Here is a 10,557-nt window from a genome sequence, read left to right on the forward strand (position 1 = left end):
GCCCAAGTCTGAATGTAGAATGGCATAACGAATAGGATACATATCTATATTTTCAAATGGAGGCTAATTTGTTACCCTTTCTACATTTTCCAATGCTTTCAACTTCTCCAGTCGCTATATGAACTAGTTGCTTTCATTAGAAATAGTTCTGTCTCTAAGGTGGCAGTAAAAAAACACTCTGAACTTAATTGCTTACCTGCTTTGGACTGAAAGCTATACAGGAGAACCTCAGAGTTACGAACATCTCGGGCATGGAGGTTGTTTGTAACTCAGAATAAAATGTTATGGTTTGTTCTTTCAAAAGTTTACAGCTGAACATTGACTTAATACAGCTTTGAAACATTACTATGCAGAAGAAAAATGCTGCTTTTAACCATCTTAACTTGAATGAAACAAGCACAAACAGTTTCCTTATCTTGTAAAAAAAAAAAAAAAAAAAAAATTTAAAAACTTTCCCTTTATTTTTTTTTAGTAGTTTACACTGTACTGTATTTGTCTTTTCTTTTTTGCCTGTGCGTAATTCCGGTTCCAAATGAGGTGTATGGTTGACCAGTCAGTCCACAACTGAGGTTCTAACTGTATATGTTTACTGTCACTGTATATGTATACACTATGTATGTTCACTGCCAAAGAAAACATCTACAGTACTTCTAATGAAAATGCCATCTTCCCAAACCTTCTAACATGAGATAGGTGTTGCTATTAGTTGGCCAACTATGATGCCTTACCCACTGCTGACATTTTTATGGTGAAACTTAACACATTATTTTAAAATATTAACATTGTGATTCAGCCGCCAAAATTTGCAGGGGAATACAGTGAAGTGTTGCAGCAAGGCAGAACTGGAACTAGCTGTAAGCCACCTTTATTCCCCTCCTGAGCAGTACTGGGCACAGAAGAGCCAGTCCTAAAGATCTTTTCTATTATTTGTATTCTGGTTGAACCTACATCCCCTAGTCAGGATCAGGGCCCTGTTGTAGTAGGTCTGATATAAGCATACCATTAGAGGTTGATTTATCAACAAAAGCAAAGGAATTCAGACTAACATATTCCCCAGTGTGTTGATTATACCTTATATCAAATATTGGATGGTTCCTCAGAACAGGACACATGAATTAACGTAGCAAAACTGGCCAGATTTTTAAAAGTACATGCAGACTTGTGTATATGCTGTGTGATATACACAATTAAATTCCAAATTCAATTTGCACATGTACTTTTAAAGAGCCCAACTTCTAAGGTTGAATATAAGCAAACTAACAGTCCAGTACAAGTGTGCATAAACTGATCTGAATATAAAGATTAAACTATTCCTTGGCTTAATGTGTGTATAAACGATCAGAATATAAACAGTCTTTGGTTTAGGATAGTGATGACTGGTCAAAGCAAATCTTTATTTTAAGATGGGAGTTCTTTCTCTCTAAGGAGAAGTCGCACTGTTACAGGTGATGAATTAAAATACAAAATTGTAACTGTTAAATTCCCTCATGGCAAAATAAAATTGTCATCTTAATTTATTGGTATCTTGGATGCACCATTTCCACGTTAACTCTTGTAATAGTGGAGCAGTCATTTTTTTTAAAATTATAAATTTTAGTAGCTTTATTTTGCCCACAGAAACATATACAACTACATATTAGAAATTATATACAAAATTATCTTAACACATTAGAAAAACAAAGATTTCTTCATCAAACAATTATGATCGACCAGACAAACACTGGTTCACCACTTCCAGCAAATGTGAATTCTCCAAAGCAGCCGCTACTCGTTCTTTGTCAGCAAGTTGTTTATTAACTGTGTGAAAAGAATCCCACACTAGCTTGGTCAGTACACATTTTTACATACAAATTGGTTACCTCCCACACTATTGTAATGGCAGACAAAGCCCCATGTTTTTCTTAATTCTATAGTTGCCAAGTGTGCCGCAGAATTGTGCTGTACAGTGTAAATTAATGATTTAATGCACAGTACTGCAACTTGTTCCAGAAGGCTGGAACCAGAGTCCCTAATATATTATTGGAGCCCCCTGTGAGAGCAGGGGTCCCTCTGCCTGGAACAAGTTGGGGGATCAGGACCTAAACTTACTATCTTACTGCTCAGTATTTTAGCACTTATTCAACTACCATGCTTATCCATTGTTGTTGGATTTAGTGGTAGATTTTGATAAGGGTAACTGTTTGCTGTAAAGGGTGTGGAACCAAGAGTTTAAAGTCTCACCTGACTTAAAATTCCCTCCCTATCCTGCACTTACAGGTCAGTGAACTTGATGACAGATCTATTCCATTTCTTAATTCTAATATTTATTAGATTATTATATTATAATTATTTAATATTATTAGCACCTCATAGCACCTCTTGGACTTAAGAAAAGCTCACCTGCATGCTCGGAGGCATGGGTTCCTGGTGTTATGTGAACATCCACCTAAAAAATAAAATACTGAATTTGTAATCATTATTTATAAAACTTGTTAAACTACAATAGGTCAATGTTTACTTTGACTTCACTCTTGAAGTCTTTATAAAGTTGTTGGACAAAAGCTATAAAAAGACAGAAGGAAAATGTATGCAGCAGTTCAGAAAGCAGAATGTAGCATTCTCTCACAAAAAATAAATGTAAAAGGTCTTTATCAGCTTCAAACTCATGCCTGAAAAGTCTGGACCTCCCACAGTTACAAGCAACACCTTGGTCAATACTGAAGTTGATGAGTAAAAAAACTGTTTACTTTGTACACTTGACAGCTCAGAGTCCCCTCCTACTTTCTCCCTCCCACTCTTATGGTCAGTTTCTCTCTTCCTGAAAAGATTAGAGACATTTAACAGGACAGCAGAAAAAAAATCCTTACGATTTTTTTAATGCATTTATCAAAATTCTGGACATACTATTTGAAGGATGTTTTATCAGACTGTTTTTTAAATATTAATCAATTTTTTAAAAGAACATGTTAACACTATCCCTTAAAGGAGGTTTAACGTTATGGCAAGCCAACAAAACTCTGGAATTTTGGAGATAAACAGTTTCATAATTAAACATGAAAATATTTCTACACAAAGGAATTTTGACTTGGACCAGTCACTTTCTATTTTTTTTTTCTTCTCATTATCTGAATCAGTTTTCTTTGGTACAGATGCATAATGTAATGGTCTGAGCCCATAACTATTAGTCAGAAACTACTGAATTCTAATCCTACCTTTGCCATAGACTTCCCTTGTGGACTGGAGCAAAGCATTTAACTTTTTTCTGCGGTGTCAGATTCCCCATATGTAAAAATGAGAATCTCTTCCACAGGGCATCAGTTAATTTTGAAGTGGTTAGTGTTATTTCTCACACAAATCCAATTCACCATTTGCCTGGAGCCTGCAATGATTATTAATTCTGTGCTTGTTTCAAATTTATTGTGGGGGGTTTTTTTGGTTTCATGAAGCATGTCCTTGTCCCAGAGCAGGAGGAGGTAAAGAAAAGCCCTAGTTATTTTTCACTATAGGTTTCTCTCTTTAAAACATTTTCCCTCTTCTCCTTTGGGGCTGATTTTATTACTCACCTTAAACCTTTCAGGTAGTGATCTGATCAACTTTACTTTTATTGATAGGCCAATTAATGTTGCCATGCTGCAGTGAGGAATTGTAGGAGTAAATTCCACCACTACTGTGCTTTCAGCATCATTCACCTGTTGAAAAACAAACATTTTCCATATAGAAAACTCACTGATGTGGCCATAAGTCAATACTAACAATTTTATTTGAAATTCAACTTAATTGTCCTTAACTCCTCCTCCTTCCCTGCTTATTTTATCTACAGTACTGCTATTCTCAAATGCAATGTTTTACCTGCCATACAAATGACAGCTCTAAACATTCGCCTTCCATACCAGAAATGTGTGATAAACTAAGTAGACAATGAACCAGATTCTGTTCTGTAATACCTGTGCAATCTGGTTACAGTCAGAGATAACAAACATAACTGAGGACAGAATCTGTCCCAATATACATAACTGCTAAAACAGATATAATTATTTGACCAAAATGTTATAAACAGAAAATAATCCAATAAATGCTCCATGGCAATTTAATAATATTTAATTTGTATAAATAATATTTGTATTTCTTAAGAGATTGATGTTATCTAACTTTGTTGAAAATTAAAGCCCCAACTTTTCCTTGCCTATTTGAGTCATTGGCAGCATCCCACCCTTGCAGGAATGAGACCTTTACTGGAAGTTCTTTACTCCAGTTTTAAAATGTCTCTAAATTGCATTTTCTATGTATGTTTCCTGAGACAGTTATGCATTTTGCATTCAAACATGCCAGTAATGAGACAAAATGTGGTTAGTATATCAATGCTTGTTAAATCCTCTCTGTTATAATTTTGTTACTAAAGTAACTTACTTTGACTCTAACTTGTTCAACAACATTCAGCTCTTCCAAAGTAAGGGGATGTTCCGGGTCATTAATTGAACGAATAAGATGTATAATGTAGAGGAAAATAAAGCAGTAAACAGAAATAATAGCAGTACCAGTTGGCACCCAGTACCAATGGAAAGGGACATGTGAATGGATGATGATTTCCCCCACACACACACACACACACACACATACCCTTTAAATTTCTCACTTTTCTACATATAACATAGATATCCCTTTGTTATTCAAGGGGCAAGTGAGAAGAGACCTACAACTTTCTGCAGAGCTATAATAAAGTATTAGATTAACTTATTTGTATACTAGTGTAGCTTTCAGAGTTTGCTTTATGGGCGGCTCCTCCAGCTTTTTGGGATTCAGAGCCCTTAAGTAGTGTTACAGAGGGGCCTGGCGCTTTGCAATGTTCTGTATGACAGACCTGCACACCTACATGAACAAAGAAACACCCCAACCCCACCAAGCCACTACACGCACAATCCTTCCCCCTGGCGAGGGGATGAGGGAGAAGGGCGCTGATCTGACAGTCACGTCACAGTGCACTACGGGAAGGTGCTCAGAGACTGTGGTGATGAGGGCGGTGTAAGGACCACACAGACGTCCACTGATACCTTCGCACAGCGGTGGCTACGTCAGGAACGGAGCCCAGTCCTGCTAGGTGCGGGCTTAGGCGCTTACCGCGGGCTTGCACCGCAGCCAGACCAGAGAAATAAATCCCACGTTTTCCCGCACAGGGAAGAAACGTACAGCTGGCGGGGAGGGGCTGCGAAATGATGGGGCGTGAAGCGAACTCTCCCCCGCGCCCTCCGGTCTGCCCCCCTGAGCCCCCCCCCAAAAGCCGCCGCCGCCCCCCCGGCCGCCCCAGCGCAGGATATCGAAGATCTCCCGGTCGTCGATGGAGTCGGGCAGCTCATCGTCCTCTTCCCGCGCCGTGACGGGCCGCTCCCCCGAACGTCGATAAATCAGGGGGTTCGCGTTCTCCAGGGGGCTCCCCCCGCCGGGAGCCGGCCCCACCATCGCCCCCGGCCGCCAGCACCGGCACCAGGGGAAGAAGTAAAGCCGCGCTCGCTTCCGGGAGATGGATTACCCGCACACTCGTCCACTTCCGGCGCTAGGCGGGGGGAGATGTTCTCTGGTGCACAAATAGACCGGAGGGGCAGAGAGTCCTCGCTCGCTCGGACACACTTCCGGTAACGGAAGGGGACGGATTTGCAGCGCGCACACTTCCGGGCAGCGGAGGAAAGAGTCTCCGCTCTAGCGGCCCCTGCTGGGAGGGGCGGAGAGAGCCCCTCAGCACAGGGCTGGTGCCGGGAGGGGAGGCGACGGGGCAGGTGGAGTCAGCGCGGTCCCGCTCTCGGGGTCAGGTCTCTCTGGCAGGCCGAGGAGCTCTCGGGGTGGGGCTGCCCCCCAGCACAGACAGTCAGCAGCGCATCGTCACTGCACGCACAGGCATCAACAGTGACGCCGCTGCTGAGTCCCATGCACCGAGGTGCCTGGGGTCGGGGAAGGGGGTGGATGCAAACAACAGCCCATAATAACAATACACACTTGAAAATCAGTCCTTCTAAATTACTGGAGATATCCCATCTCCTAGAACTGGAAGGGACCTTGAAAGATCATCGAGTCCAGCCCCCTGCTTTCACTAGCAGGACCAAGTACTGATTTTGCCCCAGATCCCTAAGTGGCCCCCTCAAGGATTGAACTCACAACCATTGAGCTATGCTTCCCCCCCCCCCCCCCCCCGAGATGCTCGCAAGCTCCCATGGCACCTTCCTGTGAATGTGGCACAGCAGTAACTCAGCCCAATCCCATGTACCTTCAAAGTGCTTGTTTTTTGCAACCCGTCTGAGCAATCACAAAATGCAGATTTTTCGGTGGTAAACTCCCTGGGGGCAATGACCTGTTTGTCTTTAAAGTGCCAGACATGCCAGTGATCACAGAAAGAATGATGAATTGTAGAACTTCTTTGTAGGGGGTTTTGTTTAGATAAGTGATCAGGGTTGGTCTTGGTAGCTCTTGTTCAACCTGTCTCCAGAACTGACTTTTTTATCCACTTAAGGGACTGGGTGGAAATTAATTCCCTTCTAACACATACCTCCAGGGCCTTTTACCTAATAGCTGTTTGGCTCGAGAGTTTAGTAACAAGCCCTTAGTCAGTCTTCTGGCAATGTGACCTTTGTGCCTGCATTTGGCAATTAAAAGAAGAGAAGTAGCAGTTGGTTAGTGTAGACATGAAAATGCAACCTGCTGTCAGGATTTGGCTGTTCGGGTCATTGATCTGTGCTGCATGGTCGGTTGTGATTGCAACTGAGGGTAAATATAAACTCCTTTACTGATGGGAAAAGTCAGGAAGGGATTTAAGCATGGGAGGGACCCTTAAGACATTTTTAACACTTTCAGTCTGATTCTGCTAGGGTGACCCATATGAGGACTGATGAGGCCTGATATAAAATGAGCACTCTGTGAAAAGTATTCACGCGCTAGGGATTTGGGGGTTTTGTTGATTACTCTAGATCTGACCTATCAGTCCTCATCCTCAAAAGACACCTGCACAACGCTTTCAAAAGACAAGCCTGGGAGCTTAAATTCATAACTTTGCTAGACACTGCAAATTGTGGTCTTATAAATACATTGGATTTATAGCCTATTATAACAATCTGTAACTCACTAACCTCCCTTTTTTGTCCTATGACTACAGGGCTTGTATGTCACTTAGAACAAATTTGTTAGTCTCTAAGGTGCCACAAGTACTCCTGTTCTTCTTTTTGCGGATACAGACTAACACGGCTGTTACTCTGAAACTTAGAACACTGGTTTTCAAACTTTTTTTTCTAGCAACCCAGTTGAAGAAAATTGTTGATGCCTATGACTCAGTGGAGCTGGGGATGAGGGGTTTGGGCTGTGAGGACTGCGGGTTGGGGCCTGGAATTAGGGGTTCAGGGTTTGGGGGGCTCAGGGCTGGGGCAGAAGGTTGGGGTGTAGGAGGGGGTCAGGGCTCTGGGCTGGGGGTGCAGGATCTGGAGTGTATTTTTATCTCAATGTGAAGGAAGTTATGACATAAATCGCCATAAATCAAGCCCTAACTCATGGGCGGCGGCAGGTCCGTCCTTAGGATTTATGAGGTCCTATGCAGTATTATTAAACTGGTGCCCCTATGCCTGCGGCAGCCCGGGCTTATATGTGTATTTTAGATAAGGGCGGTCTTTTGAAGGATTTATTTTAAAAACTATATGTCTGAAGAGCCAAGCATTTAAGGCTAAAGATTAATACTCAGATTGTGCATCTAAAAATCTATGCAAGGATTTTTTAGAGGTGTGATTTTATAATCTTCAGCAACACACCAATGAAATATTTTTAAAGCAAATTTTAAACTAAAGTCCTGTAGACTAACATGTTCTGAGTAAATATTACAGTAATGCACAACTGTTTTTGTCAGTAAATTCGGAAACTGATAGTATATGCCTGGGGGTTGGCAAATACCTGTTAATGGCTTCATTACCCCTTGAATGGCTCTTTAACAGTTTCAGTGTTGTGCTAATAGGTCTGGCAGGCTGGAGACTTTTTCACTTTTAAGTTCTAGATCCCCTCCAGAGGAAGACTCACCAGGCTGCAGCAAGGAAGGGTCAGAACAGGGATAGGAAGAGGCAGGATGGAGGACACTAAGACCCAAAGGTGCCCCAAATTGCTGTGCCTGGGCCCACCCAAACAGCCTAGTGTGGCCCTGCCCACGCTCCACCCCAAGGCCAGGCCTCCTCCTGCTGTTCCCAGCCCTGGCTGGCTGGCCGACCTGCCTCCAGCAAGAAGGCAGGATGGCTGGTGCTGGGGCCACACTCCCTGGTGCAGCAGGTCTGGGGGTGCAGCATCTGTGCTGTCTGGTGCTCTGGGCCGGGCTGCAAGGCGCATTGAAGTTGGGGGTACTGCAGCCGTGCTGCCCAGCCTCTTGGAGCACTGAGGCTGGGGGAGCTGCCGCCCAGCACCCCAGGGCTGGGACCTTGTCACCTGGGGCCACAGTGTGCTCTGGGCTCCTGCAGGGGCCTTGGGCACAAGGGGAGAGGCCAGGCGCTAGCCTCCCCCAACAGCTGGGTCACTGACAACCAGGTCACATCTTCTTTCTCTGCCTTTTATTTCAATTCAGTTTAATCACTCCTGTGAAAGCATGTTGCACAAAATCTATTTTAATCCCTTTGATGCACACCTATATAATAGTTCTCATCTCCTTTATGGGAGAGTAACCGATAGCCATGGGGACAGATTTTATGTTTAGCTTGGCACTTGCTAGACTTGCAATTGCCAACCTTTGCCTTGTGGTAGATGCATTTTAGGTTTTTAATGCATCCCCTGCACTGAACAACTGTCAGCTTGACCCCCACTTCTTCCAGTCTCTCAGAGATATGTATCATACAAGTGCAGATTTTGGATGCTTCTCCCAAAGTCATGTTCTTTGCTGTAGTCACACCAGAGGTTAATCAGAACCCTGGTGTGATCCTTTGGCTAGCTAGCAGCATGCTGGCTTGGCATCTTCTAGGGCTGTTTGGCTGAGGTGAGCTGAATACTGCAGATATGGTGCATGGAATGAAAAATTAAATGCTGTCCAGGTGTATATAAACTGGCAGGTAGCTTCAGGTACATAGGAGGCGAGTAGGAAGTGAGTAGGCAGGAAGGCCAGAAACTACAGGCTTAGAGGGCTGTCAAAACCTGAGCTGTTACCTGGGCTACAACTTAATTGCAAAGTGGGCCGGTCAGAGCCCATCTTAAAGAGGAACCTGTGCTTTAACCTGTACCCCGAGATGGGCAAGCAGGCATAGGTTCAAAGCACATGCATAAGGGTTTTGTGTGAGGATGATAGCGGGTAAGAGCATGGGTTAAGCCTGCAACATAGGCATGTCTTCTTTGTTTAATGGGCACGTATTGATTTCTTGTGTTCAGTAAATAACAAACATCGCCTACTTTACCTTATCCTTTTTTATAAAAATCATTACACATTCATCGGAAAGAGGAAAATTATGTTGAATTAAGTCTTTTTGTGTCTTCTGGTGGTTCATATAGATGCTAGTAGCTTTGAGCGGAGCTAATACGTGCCTCCTCAAGAGATTTGTGGGAAAAGTCATACATCATTTTGCTGTTCCCTAAAACTAAAGTACAGCCCCCATAATTCATCCAATCTGGTTATAGTGAGCCCAATCAGTCATACAGAAAGTACAAACCAACATGGTAAAAGTGTGAGACTGGACAGATGCTTATTGTTTAAAAAATGATGATGTTGCCACAGTAGAGTTGCTACTGAATTCAGCGTTCTGCCTAATTAACTTTTAGATTTCAGTCAAAGGATCAGGTCCTGTGGCATACCAACACCTCTCTGAAGTACTGAATGCCTTTGCTTCCCATGGACTTCAGTTGAGGGCACTCAGCATCTCTCATGATCAGGCACAAAGACTTTAGTTGAAAAGTTGGATAGATAAGGAAATGCTTATCTGCGTGATAAATTGTGGTAAATATCACACTGTAGTCTGCTGGTCTGGGCTTTGTAATCTAAGGAAGAGTCAGAATGAGAGAAAGAGGAAGAAGAAATGAAAAATATCCATACTACATACATTTAAAAAGTTTAACAAACCTTAAGAAACTGCACCTCACTGCAAAAGGTTTATGGAGTGATTTTTATTATGAAAATGATTGCAGTACCTTTAAGTATTAATAATAATGTGAAGCTTTTTACTATAGTGAAAAGTTTGTAAACACTTTTGTTGCAAATCATGTATGTAGTGTAGCAAATGTACACTGTACTTTACAAACATAGTAAGTGACATATTCCTTGCCCGAAAAAGCTGACAGTCAAGGGCATCTGCACAGAGAAGACACTTACTCCTGTATGGAAACCCATTGAAATAAATGAGGTTCTTCACAATTACCCATATGGATCAAGCAACAGAGGGTCCTGTGGCACCTTTGAGACTAACAGAAGAGTTAGTTAGTCTCAAAGGTGCCACAGGACCCTCTGTTATATTTTAAACAGTTACTAATCCATGAGAGAATCTTCCCTCTTATCCCATGACTGTTTATTTTGCTTAAGCGCCCTTGGTGAGGGACCTTGTCAAAGGCTTTCTGAAAATCTAAATACACTATATCCACTGGATCTCCTTTGTC

At 42.6% G+C, this 10,557-nt stretch overlaps 2 protein-coding genes across 4 annotated transcripts in view; one reads left to right on the forward strand and one right to left on the reverse strand.

Moving 5' to 3' along the window:
• Window positions 1–1,355: 1,355 nt before the first annotated feature.
• CIAO2B (cytosolic iron-sulfur assembly component 2B) lies at window positions 1,356–5,527 on the reverse strand. Its single transcript, XM_034788509.1, has 5 exons — window positions 5,292–5,527; window positions 4,387–4,466; window positions 3,543–3,668; window positions 2,380–2,425; window positions 1,356–1,797 (listed from the first exon to the last, which is right to left on the reverse strand). Exons 1-5 carry the CDS (start codon window positions 5,431–5,433, stop codon window positions 1,700–1,702), a joined length of 492 nt encoding a protein of 163 aa, XP_034644400.1. The 5' UTR covers window positions 5,434–5,527; the 3' UTR covers window positions 1,356–1,699.
• A 95-nt stretch (window positions 5,528–5,622) lies between these two features.
• The window catches only part of CES2 (carboxylesterase 2), a 21,826-nt gene continuing 16,891 nt past the window's right edge, over window positions 5,623–10,557 (forward strand). The window contains exon 1 of one of the 3 annotated variants that reach the window (XM_034788508.1): window positions 5,623–5,715. Coding sequence is in view for 2 of the 3 variants with exons in the window: in XM_034788506.1 (XP_034644397.1) it covers window positions 6,648–6,729 (82 nt within the window). In the remaining variant the exon portion in view is untranslated. Of the gene's footprint in view, window positions 5,716–5,778; window positions 5,906–6,181; window positions 6,730–10,557 lie in introns of those variants that run through there. The other 2 variants (XM_034788507.1, XM_034788506.1) reach the window with 2 other exon arrangements.

Source organism: Trachemys scripta, chromosome 13 (assembly GCF_013100865.1).
Source record: "Trachemys scripta elegans isolate TJP31775 chromosome 13, CAS_Tse_1.0, whole genome shotgun sequence".
NCBI lineage: Eukaryota > Metazoa > Chordata > Testudines > Emydidae > Trachemys > Trachemys scripta.

Coding starts and splice junctions, on each gene's coding strand:
- CIAO2B (XM_034788509.1), bottom strand. CDS start 5,433: ATGGTGGGGCCGGCTCCCGGCGGGGGGAGCCCCCTGGAGAACGCGAAC. Junction 3,669..4,386: donor TTGAACAAGTTAGAGTCAAA/GTAAGTTACTTT, acceptor GTTTTTCAACAG/GTGAATGATGCTGAAAGCAC. Junction 1,798..2,379: donor CCATGCCTCCGAGCATGCAG/GTGAGCTTTTCT, acceptor CTTTTCACACAG/TTAATAAACAACTTGCTGAC.